Source organism: Aythya marila, assembly GCF_965140915.1.
Source record: "Aythya marila genome assembly, chromosome: 14".
Taxonomy (NCBI): domain Eukaryota; kingdom Metazoa; phylum Chordata; class Aves; order Anseriformes; family Anatidae; genus Aythya; species Aythya marila.
Window position 1 is genome coordinate 19,631,816 of NC_139055.1, and position 18,388 is coordinate 19,650,203.

Here is an 18,388-nt window from a genome sequence, read left to right on the forward strand (position 1 = left end):
AGTTTTTACATCTAATCTACCTCATGTCATTTGATAAAACAAACCTGGAAAATAGTTAATTAATAAAAGATATCACGTTATTGTGCCTTATTAACGTTCATATAGTAATTACAAAAAACACAAATCCATCTGTTAAGTAGTCAGCAAACAAGACAAATGACTGTGTTATGTTAAACAGATTATAAAATGCCTCAGGGAAGGAAATCTAATAGCCCTGACCAAATCATGAATCAAGCAACAGCCTACTCTACCACATGGGTTACACATGAACATAAATACATGCATGTGCCCATACACAGACTCACCATACTCAAAGCCATTTCCTGCATTACATATAGTAACAATGTAAGCAATGAAGTCAGAATGACATTATGTATAAAAGAGTCTACGTTGAAACATGATAATGTGATCATTAAGATTTTATTGTCCTTCAAACAAGGTATTTCCTAAAACAGACAGCTATTCCCACCAAGATGAGACTGAAACAATATGCAAAGTAACATTAAATCCAATTGCCCCAGTCCATATGGGAATACAGTTACTTTAATCCAATTTAACAAACAAAATTAATTTTATTCTTGTCATGTTTTTAAATGATTTCTGAACATTTAAAGGAAGCAACATTCTTGCATGAAGAGTAATTGATTCATTAGCATGAGCACCAACAAGCCATTAGTACGTTTTCTGGACATTCAGCATAGTACTGAGGCATAAAAACACTGAGCACACTGTTCTTCATTCCATACATGTTTGAAATTGTATGCCAGTTTGTACATAGTCTTGCCACAATTATTCACCTAAAACAAGTAATTGCACTAATTAAAGAAAAAAGGCATTTGAGTAGCGCATTTCATATGGTTATCATGAGTTCCCGTATATCAGCAACCCATTCAACCTAACCTGTAGCAATACACACCAGTACTGCTGCAGAAGGATGTCCTGAGATAAGAGATTACATACCCAGCTCCTCCCCAAATAGCCAATATTAGCTCCTACGGGTCTTAGTTTCCCATGTGCTTGCTCGAAACACTTCCCATGCTTCATCTCTCTTAGCCCTTCCACTCCTGATTCTCACACCTGACCACAGTCACTTATAACTGACTGAGAAGTCTATTTTATGTCTATCCACACCCCACAATACATCTGCTAACAGACTATAGCAAAGAGGTTACAATTTTTAATTATCCTGACACCGAAATTTACAAGAATAAAATGAGGGTATAACAGCAGTGTTTTCTTCACTCCTGCCCTCAAAAAATGCACCAGAAAAATATGGCCACAACCTTCTATCAAAAATATTCTCCACGGGTTTCTCAGTCATATATGCATGAAATTTCATCAGTGTGAATTTGGTGACTTTTAAGTTTAGACAATCCAGAGTGTGATGTTAAGCACAGAAGACCTGACTGTCCATGGGGACTCTCCGGACGGGAACCCAGCTGCCTTATTCCAGCAAGAGACATGTCAGTCCCTTGTTCTTAAGTTGTTTCTGTTTTTCCTAACTGGATTATTTGATTATTTTTTTTTCCTTCAATTATTCTATCACTTAAGACTTCTGATTAACAGTTTGGACAGCAAGAAGCCTAAGCTGCTATTGAGTTAAGCAGTCAGTTAGCTTGTTACAGTGGAATAACATCTAGCTATGTGGCAGCAAGTCAAAAAATGCACCTTGACGGTTTCTCTTCATGGGTTACTGCAGTGGTTTTGTTGCCATCTGCTTGTGTGTTGCTTTATCTTTCATATCAGCTGAGGAACATTGAATTTAAAAGCAGAAACACAGCAAAAATAAAAGGGAGCCTTCTGATCAGTACCTGCTATTGAAATCAAGAATGGCCACTTTGTTTTGTTCTGAAATTTCCTCTTCGGGCATGTTACTTAGAAACCAGGTTAAAGAAAAGTAATACCAGTTTGTGCAACTGTATTGACACCCCCCAGCAAACAAATACATCTCTCCAACCAACATGTTTCATTACCAAAAAGCCCCTTCCTAGCAGGGTGCAGACTGCACCCTCTGGCTTGCACACGTGCAGGCTGCTGCAGCTGCAAGATCCTTTCCAGTGCCAGTGCTTCCATAGCCCAAGTCCCTGCAAAACTGCTCCTGAGCCTCTGCAACAACTGCCAGGGAGAAACAGACAAAAACAGCTCTGGCTTTTAAGACTGTAATCTAGTCTGGACTGAGACAAAACCTCTAGGAATACCCATTGCAGGTGAAAGTCCAGCCCCTGGCATGGCCAGGATCAGGTACCAAAGGCATCTCAAGGTCACAGCCTTGCCAGTTGTGCCATTTGCAGAGGGCAAGCCCAGCCTCTATGCTTAAGGAATTAAAAAAAAAAAAAAAAAAAAAATCAACGAGCCACAAAGGGAAGGGATTTAACACTGCACATGAGCTGCCACAAGTCAGCTCTGCCCTGGGAATCATCCCCAGGCCCTGCGCAGTAGTGTGGCCCCCAGCTCCCTTTGCTGGAGCAAGCCTGGAAGCCTGCAAAGCTGCCCCCATACCCTGCATGCTCTGCAGCCCCCAGGGGGGCTGACCTGAGCACTCAGGGAGATGCCTGCCACCCCCGACACCACAAGAAAGAAGAAATGCAGAAACTGCAAAACCAGCCTGGAAGCACACCAGCCCTCGCCAAACCACACTGCAACACCGAGCACTTGGCACACCTTTCATACTCAGCACACGGCAAGCTTCCAGCCTCTGGCTGGCAAGATGAACTGACACTATTTATTTGGGTGAAAATACCACTTGTCTTTAAGGTGCGGAATTGATTCAAGGTATTACTAGAACAGAAGCTTGCATGGAGGGAATTTCCGGTACATTTTATATAAAGCATAAGGGAGCAAACACAGTTTAGAGATTTTCCTGAGGAAAAATAAAAGTTACTTGGAATGAAGAAGAAGGAATGAAGCCAGAATTGAGCACACGCATACCTAGAGGCCACTCAGGGCTGATCTCTGACTTGCTCAATGTCACAGCTTCCAGCTTGATACAATCACGTGCCTTTTACTGTGGAAAGGGAAAAAAAAAAAAAAAAAACTTGTCATAGTAAAAAAAAAAAAAAAAAAAAAGTCTAACAAAGACAAGAAATCAAGAGATGCTGGTCCAGTTCCTGATTCTGCCATGGATTTATTTTGTGATAATCTTGATCAAGTTGATTATCTTTCAGACAATAGAGACTTTGTGCCTAAGACACAAATAAGCAGCAGCAGAATGCTTGGTCCACATCCATGGATCAAAGATTTACTGCCCCAGGATGGCCAAGTCCCTCCACACTCACTGCACATCACAGGTGATTGGGGGGGTGCATTTACAGTGCCATGTAAGTACCAAAGTACCAAAGTACCACATACTATTTTAAATCACTTTACAGAAAGATGAAAATGTGTTTTACAAAAAAGGCACTGCTTGTTCCATAAAATTCAGCAACACACATTTCTTCTCGCTCTGGCTTAATGCCCCAGCTCACATCTGCTCCCAGCAGACCTGGTGTGAGTTACGGCAGCGACCGCTTCCCAGCAGCTCCCCATGGGCAGGCACAGGGCTGGGCTAGAAGCTGGGGGTGCAGCGCTTACCACCCACCTCAGCCTCCTCAGCACACCCAGACCTCCTCCGGGGTCGATGCACGTCTCACTGCACACTGCTGGCCATTAATCAGTGCTCAATGACAGCCCAAAGTCATTTCAGTTTTCATAGCACTGCAGCTCAAACCTCATGGTGTAAACATTGCTCAGACAGTGACTGGTTTAATAAGATCACGGTATTGACTGATTTCTACTTAAAGACAAAAAAATAGAGATGTTACAGTAGCTAAATCACTGTGACAGAGTCCACAAAAGAGGTATCCAGGTAACCAAGGTAATGGAATCCCTAAGCAGAAGAAAGAAGAAAATAACAGACTGATTTCATTAACTGTTAGAACTCAGGAGAGAACTTGCAGGTAGACAGATGAAGAAGAAAAGTATTGGGGAAAAAAAAAAAAAAAAGCAAGAAATTGCTCAGAAACCCAAGAACATCTCCTAACACTTAAAAAGATGACATCCTCATTAACAGTAATTACCTCATCCATTACATCTCTGACTGGAAGCATGCAAAGCCCAGCATTGCTTTACTCGAACACCTGCCCAGCTGAGCTCCAGCTCCTTACTGCACTTGCTCTTAGAAAGCTTTCATCCTTGTGTGCATGAGAAACACATGCCAATAGATTCAGAGAGAGAGATTTCCTGCTCACTGAGATGATCAGCTCATGCCCAGCACATGGGGAGATGTGACATCTCCATCTTGTGGCTCTTTTATAGTAACTTCTAGGAGATGGGTTTGTGGGATTCAGTGAGTTTCTAACGTGGAGACACCACACAGAATACATCCACCATATTATCTGCACCAGACAGCGATGCTCTGCTGGGGTTGGCCTGAGTCATATCTACTGTATTTCTTTTTCAGCTACCTGAATGACTCCTCCAGGCTGTGCTCCAAGCCAGGTGTTTAACTTGAAAATTACTACAATCAGCAGACTAACCATTGCAACCCCATCCAGAACATGCTTAATTTCATCTCCAAAGCATATGCCAGAGTTGCATATCACTCTGGGTTAAGGGATGAGATACCCTCAGAACACAAAAAGGGAGCAGCTCAGCTCTGTGCAAGGTGACAGCTCTCAGACCGGGGCAGCAGGCAGCCAGCTGCGATCTCAGCAGTGCTGCTGCGAACATGGAGCACCTGCTCCAAACCAGCAGGAAGCCACGTTTGGCAAAGTGAATGCTGCCAAACAAATGCACGTGACAGCAGACTTCTCCCCTACCATTCTTGACTGTTCCTATGGCTTTCTCACCATTTCCACCAAAAAAAAAAAAAAAAAAAAGAGGCAATGAGATGTACCCCTTACTAAATATTTTTAAATAAATGTTCTAAACAGCCAAATATGTTGCTCTGAAAAACTAGGATATAATCAGCATGGGTTTATGCTGACTCCTGCCTTTATCAAAGGCAGCTTTATCAAAGCTGACAAAGCATTTATTTCCCAAATATAGCAAGATCAGTCTATGATTGCCTGTTCTTCTTTTATAATCCACATTAGAAAATCATTTAGAGTATAGCATCGTGGTTTTTTATATTGTTGTAAAATAGTCACTGGTGTAATACAAACCTTTCACAAAAAGAATATGGTCTTGTATATTGTAATTACACTCGCTCATCTTCACCACAATATCAAAACACGTAAGTAATTTCTGAAACTTTTTTTTTGTGATCTTGCTTCAGCAAAGCCACCTGCACAGAAGAGGAAGTTTAAATCTCAGACTATTGCTTTTGTGAATATTTTAATTGAGTGAATATACTTGGACTTGTGGCCCTTCTTGCACTCTGCCAACACAGTAATTTGAAATTCCTAGAGGGGTTCAATAGAAAGAGCACAAAAATGAAGAAGCTTCAGTCTATTATTGGGTATTTACCATCTAGCTCTGCCAGCCCAGGATAGTAGCTAAGCGTGCCTCTAGCTCTTATCATAGTCCCTGGGCCGTAACTAGGGTTAGTGCTGAAGGTTGGCCTCCATGCTGATGGGGAAGCGTGCCCTCACTGCGGGGCCACTGGGCAGGAGAGTAAGTTCAGCAATCCTGCCAAGGCACAGGACCATGATGTTGTGGTGAGAAAAACAGAGACGACTTCCCTGCTTTTTCCTTACAGGTCAGTCACCCTGACCAAACTCACCATCCTGCCTTCCCCAAAAGTTCTTCACTGCATTTCAGTGCACAGAAGGAGAAAATGGATCTGCAGTGAAGCACAGACTCCCAGCCAGCTGCTTTTCCTCTTTCTAGCTGAGGTTGCAGGGCTGCACAATCAGGTCTCTTCCGAGTGGGAGGATGACAGAAGGTACCTTTGTGCTGATTTGAGGGCTAACTAAATATAGATGACACAGGAACACTGGGAAGCTACAGCTGAATCCATCTGTAGTGACATAGCAGAAATATTTCTAGAGCCTTGGAAATACGCTCTTAACTGTGCTCCATGTTGTTGGAGCTGGTTTGACGTGTAAGCTTGCAGGAAGCATTAATACTAGGCAGCCAGCAGACCAAAGGTTCCAGTGTTTTTTGTTACAGTCTCTCCTGGGCCTGGCCCTCCTCCTGCATGGGAAACCTCTGCTTTTGCCCAGCCCAGTGAGAAGACCTGGTGGAGGACTTCTGCTGCCCCTCCCCAAGGAAGCCTCCTCCCTCAGTGCCATGGGGAAGGAGTTGCAGGTACCCACAGCCCGGCACCAGTACTGTGTTGTTCCTCCTGGAGACACCAAGAGCTTGAGTGTGGAATTGAACAGTGAATGAAGCACAGAGGAATCATCCAGAACACTTTTTCTCACTTTCAACTCTCTGCCCATCAAAATTCAGCGTATTAAGGAGAGAGACTTCAAGCTGAGTTCCTAATGACACACTAACATCTTTCAAAGTGGCTTGCACACTTTTTCCCCCCACTGGAAGTGCTCTAAGAGTATTACCATTCAGATAAAAAATATCTTCCTTCATTCTGTGGTAAAAATTATACTGAAAGTATATAATTACAACTATAAAGCCCTGTATCTGTGACAGCAGCAACAGCCTTCTTTCTCTTTTATAAATTCCTGAAGATAGTACAGGACAAAGTAAAAGCCTGTAAGAATATATATATTAATAATTATTTTTTTTCTTTTCCACCCCTAAGAGGCCTTGACATGGGCAGAGGAAGAAAAAATGCAGAGCAAATGCAATTGCCACAGCCAAGGAAGTATATTTCCAGCTCCTGAGTTATTGCAACAAAAATGCAGGTGCACCAGCCATCCCTAATGCAGAAAACAGATCCATCTGCACCACTGATTTGTCTAAATACCAATAATTGTACCTGGCAGCTCTGGAGCTGGGCACCTTGCCAATTCGTGAGCAGCACAACTGCTATTAGAGCCCCCCATCATATCCTGTTTGGGCAAAGTTGATCATTTCATAAAAGAAGTTCAGGCAGGGCCCTGCTCCTTTCCTTTCTCTCTTCCTCTTTCACCACGTCTGGTGCTAGGCAAGAGCTGCCTCTGGTACCTCAGAAAGACACAGACAGCACTGTAACTCTACAAGAGTAAACACAAACGAGTAACTGGAAATGGACATAAAAGAAACAAGGCCTTAGGTCCTCTGGGAAGAGAAACTGTTTTCATATACTATATTTCATGTTGACACCGTGCCTAATATTTTGGATAGGGAATTTGCCAAGCTACAATCCATTTCTTAGTGGCTGCACAAAATTAACTTCAGTTATTGTCATGGAAAGAAAAGAGCAGGTGGTTGGATTCCTGCATGTGGTGCAAATTCTGATAAACATAACCTTCCTCTAATCTCAGTTCCTGATGTTCTTTTCTAAAAAACAAGGGTTGATAAAACACTTGGACAGAAATTAAAGAATTGCTAGATCAGGGAATGCAATTACTGTAGAAAGCTCAATCTTAACTCAGTGTTCTCCTCCATCAGCATTAAACTAATGGCTTCTCTTCATGTAATTAGAGACTATTAGTTACACCAAAACATATCTCCATACATACACAACGTTACTGTATCTCTAATGCATATACCATTTTGTAGTATTAAAGCTGCTTCTATTATAATGTACGCAGGTTTTACGCCAGGGTAATTCAGGACTTCAGTGAAGCTCCCAGCTGCTGGTGCCTGATTAACTCAAGTCAAAGCCACGAGAATGACTCACCAGAAAAATAAACACGCTTGTGGTACGCACATTGGGAACAAAACTGACATACCAATCCTAAAGTATAATATTCATCATAATACTTAAGATAACACCTCCAGAACTGAACTAGTACAAAATTGGCCATTATAGGTTCACTGTAGGCCAAGGCCTTTGGCTGTGGAACCCTGCCATCTCAAGAGCACTCCAGAATCCAGACCAAGGTTTGTTCTGCAAAGTGCCTCTGCAGAGGCAATATGGAAGAAGAGAAGAGGACACAGAAGTTTGCCACTGCTCAGTTTACCACCTGGTTCCATTTAACTGATGGTTTAAACACCCAGGATCAGAGGCTTTAAAACACTTTAAACAGCTGCCACATACTCTTCCCCTTCACTTTGGTATTGCTGTTTCTTCCAGAAAATTGGCCTATTCCACAGATCTTAATAAAAAGAGAACTTATTATCTGTGGTGACTTATAGAGCATATGAGTAAACAATTATTATTTTTCACATCAATTAATCAAAAACATTCCAGAGGCTAAAATCTCAGCTTATAGATGCTTCCTAATGTAAAGTTTAATTTTAAGGTGCCTCTGGCTGAGCTTTCATGTTAAAGACCCCCCTAAAGTGATAGCCCCCTAGCTTATTCAGCACACCTTTGAGCTTTAAAATCAGTTCAAACAATAAGTGATTAAACACCCTGGCCTTCACATCTCAGCTACTGCCTCCAAAAATGCCAATGCAAAGGTTGGGCACAAACATAAGTGTAAAGAAACAGAGAACTCTTAAAGGCTTCAGAGAAAATTTACTTCAAGGATACTTGAACACAGGAATTGCTACATCCTTTAGTAGCCTTTCTGAGGCCAGGTAACCATTCGCACAAGTATTCTGGGAATTATTATAGTCTCAAAAGTTTTAATTTTATAATAAAGTCATATTTTGTTCTCTGGATGACCCTGAAATTTGCAAGTATCAAGACATTCAGGAAATAGCCTACTTAAAAATTGGTTTCATTATGTAGTGTATTTTTTTTTCACTAAAGCAGTGTGTCATTTTTTGCTAAAAGTCAGTTTCATAAACTGCTTTGATTACTCAAGTGTGTGCTTATTGCTCACCTTGTCATTGAAAATTTTATAAATCAAGCACTGGATAATGTAAATATTTAGTATTAATGAGTTGAAGGTGAAAGTAATCCTAAAGCAACAGATGAACTCCCTTTAATTTATCCCATTAAATCAGCCAAGTTAGCTCCAGAGTTCTTACACCAAAGCAGATGCTTTATGACCTTTTAGAGCTCAGCCTTTGTCAAAATAGTGATACTGAATACAGACCACAGGATAGACACTTGTAAAATGTATTTGTGTGACCTAGAAAGATGAACAGAGACCCTATACTGCTGGCAGGAGGAGAGCTCACTGCCACCGACAGAGCTCCCCACATACCTACATCTGATTTGTGAGCAGCAGTGGGCACCACGTTGGGACTGGCCTGACAAAACATGCAGCACCCTGGTACCCCCCTTAGGATGACTCCAGCAGGCTCTGCCCTCTCTGAGAGGGATGAGAGACAAAGACTTTCTGTCCCCACACACCCAGCGGGGGGAGCAGGGCTGCTTTGCAGGCTGGCACCCACCCTCTCCACGCACAGACACTGCCCTGTGCTTCTGCTGCAGCTGCGGCTCATGCATAGCCCTCCCTGGGCACGGGCACCAGCCATTGTCCAGAGGCCTTAAAAGAAGCATTCAAATATATAATATTTATCCCATTGATTTATTTTTTTATTTTTACTTTTTAATCTGTTTATTCAACTGCCTTTTCAGTTCTTTCCCCCACTCAGCTCTTGAGCACTATGGCCACAGATGTTTGAACAGTGGCTGCTCTGCACTTGGAGCAGTTCACCAGGGTGACTGTTCAGAAGGAAAAAGAGCTGCAGGCACAGATCAGGACCAGTGGCTTAGAATAGAAAACGTTTGAGCTGCATTATTAGAGCGGCCACTGCTGGTTAGCAGTGGTGACAGCAGAACACGTGGAGCCCCCCCAGAGGCCTGTTGAAGGCAGGTGACAAAGTGCCTCCCAGCCAGCGGCTGTGCTGGTGATGTAGGAGGGTACCTGTGTGTGCCAGCGTGGCACAAAGGACTCAGAGCTGCTGCACATCTCTCTCTTTTGGGACAAGCTCCCACTACAGATCCCAGAGCCACCCCAGGAGCCCAGCCTGCACAGCTACCATGCTCAACTCTGTGCCCGCTGGGAAACCTGGACCAACTCCAGCAACTGCACGCAGCTACAGCAGATGAAGGTACCTGCGGAGCCTACCTGGCCACTCCAAAGAGAATCCCTTGTCTTGGGCTTGCTTTCTGATTGCTTTTTTCCTAAGCGTTAACACTGCAGGGCTTACCGTGCACTGAAAATGACCCCTGGAGGAGAAGAAAGTAGGGAAAATGACAAAAGTTTTACTAAAGTTTTCAGGAGGGTGAGGAAGGCTGACGGCATAACATCTAACAAGCCTTTGTTTCTCACCGTCTAGGGTGCCATCTGACATAGCCATGACCGTGCATGACAAACAATATTCAGTAGCACAGGAACTTATGACTTCAGCCAGAATTCCTCTATGGTGCCTAGAAAATTGGTCAAAGTAGGGGGACAGATTCATATAAAAGCACAAACGGATTTTGAGCTAACAGCCATTGACCCACAGGTCATAACACTAACACATCAGCAGGCTGGAATGCAGTAAACATGCAAGATATATTCTCTGCCAGGGACCGATGATGTTCTTAGCTACAGCACCAGTTCCCTTCCTGGCTATTCCGCATTAAAGGAGAATAAAAAAGACCAGCAAGAATAAGAGAGTTCAGAAAGTTTTGTCTTATGAATTTGACTGAACAAGATGAAATACATTATGATAAAGCCAACGCTGAACAATTCTTCTGCAGACTATGTAGTGAAGACTGAATATCGCTTTAACTTGCAGATAAGCATTGTTAGCAATAAACAAACTTTAAGCATAAAAACAGCTCAACACTAGAACTGATTACCTACAAAGGTAATCCTTTGAGGTTTGACAAGAACCCATTAAACGTAGCTACCTCACTAGAATCTGTTGCAAAGGTGAACTAAGAGACCTCCCAAGCTCTTACCAGCCCTCCAATCTTTTATCACAGCTCTGTGTTTCCACATTAACTGCAATAATTCTCTCTTATTATTGTTGCTGAAGTCTAGAGAGAAGCAATATAACTTGACAGTTTTCTCCTGTATATTTCCTGCCATTCAAAAAAATCTCAAGTTTATTTATTAACTTATTGCTAAATTACAAGGGCCTATGGATCAGCTGGATGGGAGTAAGATTCCAAACCAAATCTGCCATGGATGAAGATATTTTATAAGAATCCCTGTACTACATCAATACTACCAGTAAGTACAGTTAATCCTGCTAGGTGACTCTCAAGGGACTTCTCAAACCATTTTTTTAAATTCCCTTCAAAAACACCATTATGAAGTTATCTTCTATTTATTCATTATCTCCTATCCATGTTTTCTTCTAGCCCTGCCCCAATACTTTGATCTCAGGGCAATGTGGAAAAATCCAGACCGTTGTATCAGCAGTCCCAATGAGTATAGTTCAGAATAGGTAAAATATTAATAATGCCATCTCCCAGAAAAGCCATGAAATGACTAATTTAATAGAAGTGCCAGATATCAGCTAAGAGGGCAGTAACTGCAACCATGATGATAACGTAATAAAGACAGTAGAGAGGTTAACTAATGAGACAGACCCAGATAATGCTTTGTGGTAATTGTATAGCAAAGACTTTGTTTTCCAATTCTGCAGCTGTGATTCATGAGGGTTGTTTGTTTTGTGTGTGTGTGTGTTTTTTTTTTCTTGCCCACTTGTTATTCTCTAACATGAGTCACATTTGTACTATTTCTCCCTTATCTGCATTTGACAACAGCTAAGATTAAGCATGGCAGGGTTTCCAAACCCTTCATTACCAGTGGTGGCTACTCCTTGATTGTACTGCACAGAGAAGTCTGCTTTACCCTTCATGTGCATCTCAGTTTTGGGTATATTAGAAGTCTCTTATTTGTATTTTTTTCTATTTTCCAAACAAGTAAAGGTCTATCCCCAGTACAATGTGACACTGTCTCCCTCCTACCACACAAATAAAAAGAAAACTAGCCGGTATAAAAGTTCCCTATTAACAATCACAAACCTTGTGCTTGCACTTCTACTAATCATAATGTATTACCCCCCAACTTTTTTTTTTTTTCCAGTAAGCTCTTTGATTTAGTCACTCTAAGTTATTTGTACAAATAAAGAATGTGCAGGCATGAGATGCAGAGTAATGCCACACTCCTGGTAAATTATTCAAATCAAGAAAAATTGAGATTTGTTGGTGCAGAGCAAACACTAAGTTTATTGCTTGCATCAATACTGCTTGTGCCTACTCACAGCACCAACTGAACTCCAAACCTTTGTCTTAACTTCTTCACATGTGTTCAGGAGACACCTTCTTTAGTTAGTTTGCACAAGTACATGAGAAACTTAAGGAAGTACTATAGTTTCATATTACAATGTTATGATGATTAGAGTTGATAAAATAATATAAAACCTATAGTACATATTTCTTCTGAGCCTAGTTTGAAATGATTTTTTATATATGTTTTAAATTGCTTTGTTCAGATTTTTAGGAGGTATTTCTATAGTATTGCAGTATTAGATTTACATCATTATTATTCTGCTACAATAAAAAACTATCTAGACTGTAACAGTAAATTCAGATATCAGATGAAGTCTTTCATATGAATCATTTACATTTTAATCTTTTAATATCAATTGCAGTGTTAGTGAATGAACAGAAAGCAGACCCATTTTTATTGCTTGCAGATTTGTATCTGCACCAAACTAACACAGTGGTGCACTAGGATCATACAACTGCAGCAAAGAGTGGCTACACCCAGCACTGCCAAATACAAAGTGATTCCAGACCTCCTACCAGCTCAACCAATGTCAACCCAATTGGAAAAAGTTTGGAAGTTACTGAAGATGTATGCAAGTTGTTGGTCTGACTGTCAAATGAATAATGCAATTAAAGATCTCCTAAGCACATTAACAGGTTTTACGGTTAAGAATTAAATATTATGTCTAAACTTCAGTTGAAGCATTCAAAAGAATTAGTACTTCTACAGAAAAGCCAACTTTCCAAAACTGTGCTCAGAAAAGAACACAGAAATACATTCCTATTTAAGTTCTGGAAGATAAGCATATGTATGACTAAAAGTTTGACAATTTTGACCTCAGAACTCATTTCCCATCTTTGTGCTTGCTTCCTCATCTGCAGGAAAGGATATTGTTTTTGTAATTCAAAGGCATTTTTCCTGAAAGTTACTTAGCTAAGGATTTAAACAATCTTTGATATCCTTGGGTTGAACATGTTGAAAAAATAACAACAACAAAAAAAAGACAGTTTTTGAAAAAAAAAAAAAAAAAAAAAGCAGCAGCTATTTTGATCAGTGCATTTGTATTTATTCTGAAGTGATTTATTTTGTGAACACATACCAAGTTTACCAGATGCTGCAACCCATCCACAGTTGTGAAAATAATGAAAATAATATATGTAGTTCTGTTAAGGTACTAATCACTCTAAAGTTTAACCCTTTTTCAGTAAATAATAAACATTAGAAGTCCACAGTGCACATTCCATATCAAAAGATATTTGGATAAATTTGCAGTGCACACACCACCATGAGAACAAGGTAGAACCAAAGAGTTGTTTTGCAACTTAGCAGATCAAGAAATGCTTTTCTACAGCAATATTCCTCACTCAAACGCAGTTCAGAATGAACATAAAGGGTCCAAAAGGTTGACTCAAATTCTGTCAAACTCTTACTATTCAGTCAAGCTACAGGTTTCTAGGTTCAATGGGACAAAATGAAGGCTTGGCATGCACTGGATTCTACACCGTTTACTTCACAAACCCATTAGAGACATCATGGGTCCTGCACGAACCTGACAGAGGAAAAAGCTGGTTCTGCTCTACAGGAAAACAGCATGCTGTGATGGTTTTACAGTACACACGCCCCTTTCCAAGAAGCCATGTCTAACTGTCAGACCTCCATCCAGACAGAGCAGGCTTTAGAAAGGTGTTCAGAGGAAAACCTTTGTCAGGAATGGGTAAGTACCCAGAGTGACACACTGAGGTATACCACTGCCAGGCTGAATGACCAAAGCAGCCTTTTCTGTTTGACAGGCTGACATCCTGTTCATTCTGTCTGTTTTTGGAGGAAAACCTGGCTGAAAGACTTGCCAAGGGTGTCCTGGGCTCTGTGCTGGCCTGTGCAGTATCTGAATCCACTGACTGTGGCATCACATCTTCCCCCCATAAACAGTCCCATCCATTTGTGAATGTTAGTGCTCCATTAGAGCAAGCCAGAGATACCAAAATGCAACTTCGTTAATCCAATGTGTAGGTACAAGCACTAGATCCTGCTCTGCTGGACATTATATACAGAGCGTTCTTGTCCACCCACCTGGATGCCATCCTGTGTAAGGTGTTCTAGAGGATCCTGCTCAGCAGGGGGTTGGACTAGATAACCTTCAGAGGTCCCTTCCAACCCCAGCCATTCTGCGTTTGGCCTTTTTAGCCACTCATAGGACTGAAGGAGGAGAAACACTCTTCCCTGGATTGTCTTCTCAGTTCTGCTAGCGATTTAGCCTGTAACATAGCCATTTAAACTCTCCAGACCTCAGTTTAGCCCTTAGTTAATTATATGCATCTGATAATTGGTATGAAAAATAGCTCTATAAAAGTTTTTCTTTTTTTAATGTATTGTTTGCAATGGATAAGAATAGATAGCATGCCAGTGTGCTATTCTTTCTTGATTTTTTTTTCTCCTTTTTAGTACTCTCATATGACCTCCCCTAAAACAATGAGGTCCACTTCTCCATTGAACAACTTATTCCAGTAGAGCAATCAAAAAATTGCTTGTTTAGGATATCTTAAGGAGCATTGCCTTAGGACAAAGTCAAAATGAAAACAAAAGAAACTTTCAGAGACTTTTTTTTCAAAGAAAGAACTCCAGAGTTAGTCTGAATTGTTCTAAGGAGAACAAATTACCCCAACAGATTTCAGATGAAATTAAATAAAGCAAGTCCACACTGTCTGCTTAAACTGAAACATAACCTAGATAGATATAATAATTTAGCCTGGAGTGTCATCATCTAATGCCCAGTCCCGCCTGCTTGATCCTTCCACTCCATATCTGCAGCCTGATAACGTTCTCAGTCAAGCAATCAAGAGCCTAGGCAAGGTACTCCCCACCATGCCTCTTTTTAGATAGATCCACACATTGGGCAGAGATTGAAGCCAATCATCTCAAAAAACAATTGTGAGCGTACATCCCCACAGTATTCATCTGGATTTTCACATTGTTCATGGATGAGGTTGGTATTTCAGTCTACACAGTCTTAAAATAGCCAAATAAGTATGTTGAAATTTGAGTGAAGGGAAGGTTGTTTTTCCTTGTTAAAAATCAAAACAGCTACAGCTTTTATAACAGAATTTCTGTTTGTTCACTATATCGCGTTTAACCATTGTTCCTTCTTTTGCTTTTATCAGGTTTACAAATTTATTTATTTATTTATTTATTTTTTGGGGGGAGGAGGAAATCTTCTGTTCATTGAGGTAGCTAAGACACAGAAAGGATAAGACTATAATTATTTCTGCTGTTTATGAGCTGTAAATTCAACATTGGTGTTCAAAGAGAGTAAATAAGACAGGCTAAATAAATCAAGCTGAATGTCAGAATTCATAGCATCTTTCCCAGAAAACAGGTGGCTCAAGTGGAGATCCTGCAAAGACATGGCACACCTGAATCACATTCAGATGCACAACATATGTATATTGTATATCAAGTTAACAGTAAAATCCTCATCAGATGTCTCCTCTCTCCCCTTGTGTTCATCTTTGTCTACACAAAACTCTCTCAGACACAAACTCAGGCCATGGACCTATTTGAGTATAGAGAGATCTGTTCCAGAGCTGCTTTCAAGCTGCTAATTCACATGCCCTAAGATAGACTATACATGCAATTTCTTGTTTGCCACAGCTGTCCAGCACCTCCCCAGAGCCCTCCCTCTTGACAGAGAACTTGCATCATGATTTAACTGAAAAGAAGATGCAGAGCAGACTCTTCCTGAAGATCTACCCCCCTTCCGAGAGACACTCCCCCACGTAGGTGCAGATCAACAGCCTCATTTATACACCAATTTATTTCACAGGAATCTTTTAAGTAAATAACTGATAATAACATGGTGTCAAGTAGTCATTGCAATCACACAGGACGGCACATGGCGCGCCGCTCAGAAAGGAAAAGGGCTCTTGACAGAGGTATCTATCCTACATACGCTGCATTAAAGCTGAAACATCTTTCAGATGTAGTGTTTTACCAAACACCACAGAGAAATATCTAATTCAACCATCAAAATTGAAGACTTCTGAAATACTCCAGTGTGTGAAACACGGAATGCATTTCAAGGCACCCATAAAAATAGTTTCACTTGACAACAGTTATTTACAAAAAGCAACATTAGGAACTCTTCTTAGGACCAAAATGCAAATACCCACAAACTCTGCCCCTTTTCTCTATTATCCAAGCCTTTCACAACAAGGAATTCAATACTTAAATATTAAGAATACTCTTGACAAATTTTCAAGGAGGAACAAAAAAAAGAGTTTAAAGACTTAAGTTGGCTCTGAATCCCTCATCTGAGTGGTTAAAGATCCCTATAAACCAATTGGAGAATATTTATGATTTAATCCACTTTCTGGTACCCTGAGCAAAGACAGCACCACGAGGCTCATCTTCAAGCACAAGACAGCACACAACGTCCACAGAGCAACATTGGCCAATATCTATGTGTAGCTTAAAACAGGATTTGACTCCTAATTTCTTCTTAGTACCTTGGGTATGGGTAGCACCACGTAAAGAGGGACTTGTCAGTGACTGGGTTTATCTCCCCATACTAACTATGGCTAGGGCAAGTGACAGAAAGTGCTGTGACTAGGTCTAGGAAAGTAGCATTGATCCTGCAGCCCTGTTGGGAACTAACTAGATGGTTCACAGAACTGCTGATCGTTCACACGCAGCACATGTGCATGCAGTCATATCACACCAGATTATACATTAGCATGAAAAAGGACTCCCTATGCGAGAAGCGTCACTGAAATCTCAGCGAGATGTAGACCTGATACTTTGCATTCCTGCCCACCAAACACCAAGTTCAAGCGCTGTCGTAACACCCCATTTATCCCAAAGAGCTGCACAGCTGTTTTGCTGAGACCTGAAAACAGGCTTTACCGAATGAATGAAATAGCACAGACAACCAAATGCAGAAACTGCAGGAAATTATTTTTTAATTTTCTTGGAAATATACAGATGAATTAAGAACCCCAATTACAAACTACATAAACTTGTAAAGCAATAGCTAGAAAGTCTTCCCTTAAGCCAGACCTGCTGCTTGCTAGTTTGCAAAATTAGCGCAGACTTGATAGTAAAACAAGTATTCACAGAAACAAAATCATTTTCTGCTAAGCCTCCGAACGCCTTTTAAGCTTTCTGCCGCCGTTTGAGCCTTCTCCTGCGATCAGCAGCACCGGTAACAGCCGCTCCCGCTGCCGGCGGCCAGAAGCCGATTTCTGCCGCCGCGCCCCCCCCGCGCCGCCCCGGGCAGCCGGTACCTTCCGTGTGGCAGCTGCAGGACAGGATGGAGGTGGCAGGCCTGAAGATGTACGACAGGTAACGAGAAAAGCATTTCATCTTCCGAAAACGGTAATTAAAAAAGGGTAAGAACACCATGTAAGGCTAAAAAAGAAAATCACTACAAATAAAAGGAAAACTTGCGGCAAGCCCGCCTCAAGCCATGAGGATCGTTCCGGTTTGCAGACGGCCTACATGGCACGGGCAGGGGCTCGGGCTCGGGCTCGCCGCGGCGGCTGCCCGGCGGGGAGAGGGCCCCGCGCTGCCGGCCCGGCGGAGCCGCCGCGGCCCCGGCCCCGGCCCCGAGGCGGAGCGGCGCGGAGCGGAGCGGGGCCGCGCTGCTGACTCAGCCCGGCCGGGCGGCTGCCCCCGCTCGGCCCCGCGCGGCTGCCCGGCGCCGTTCCGCAGCGCCCCGCCGGCCGCCGCTCGGGGCCCGCTCTCGGGCGCATCGCCGCCGAGGCTGCGGGCGCTCCGGAGCGGGCGGCCGGGGAGCCCGGGGCCGTCAGCGCTCCTCGGCGCCGCGGCTCGCCCCGTGCAGGAGCGAAGCCCAGCCGAGCGGTTCCCACACCCGGGGATTTCCACGGCAACGCTGCTTTCCGAGGACGCGTTGCCCCGGCGGGTCAGAGCAGCCCGAGCCTGGCAGCTTCACGACAAGTCTCGCTCAGCCCTCCCGCATTCCTAACGTATTCTGAGAGCAGGGAGTGACCAGAAGATGCGAAAGAAAAGAAACGCAAAAACCCAGCACCACACTAGGAAGCCACAGAATACCAGTTGAGCCGTCCAATAAAAATGCCTTTTACTATATTCTGGACTTTTCTGTAGCAGTGCCCTTAACCCACACTCCCCAGTACCCAGTCAGACTTGTGCTATTTAAGTGAAGGAGTTTTAAATCAATCTTTCTCATGTTTTCTGCAGCTGCAACACGGTTTTTAAGGCAGAAATATTTCACA

General features: G+C 42.3%; 1 protein-coding gene across 1 annotated transcript in view; it reads right to left on the reverse strand.

The window, feature by feature from the left end:
* The window catches only part of PPP2R2B (protein phosphatase 2 regulatory subunit Bbeta), a 91,749-nt gene extending 73,604 nt beyond the window's left edge, over positions 1-18,145 (reverse strand). Inside the window, exon 1 of the mRNA XM_082771960.1 lies at positions 17,420-18,145. Within this exon, the coding sequence (XP_082628086.1) occupies positions 17,420-17,537 (118 nt within the window). The 5' untranslated portion in view covers positions 17,538-18,145. The remainder of the gene's footprint in view (positions 1-17,419) is intronic.
* Between the last annotated feature and the right edge of the window lie 243 nt (positions 18,146-18,388).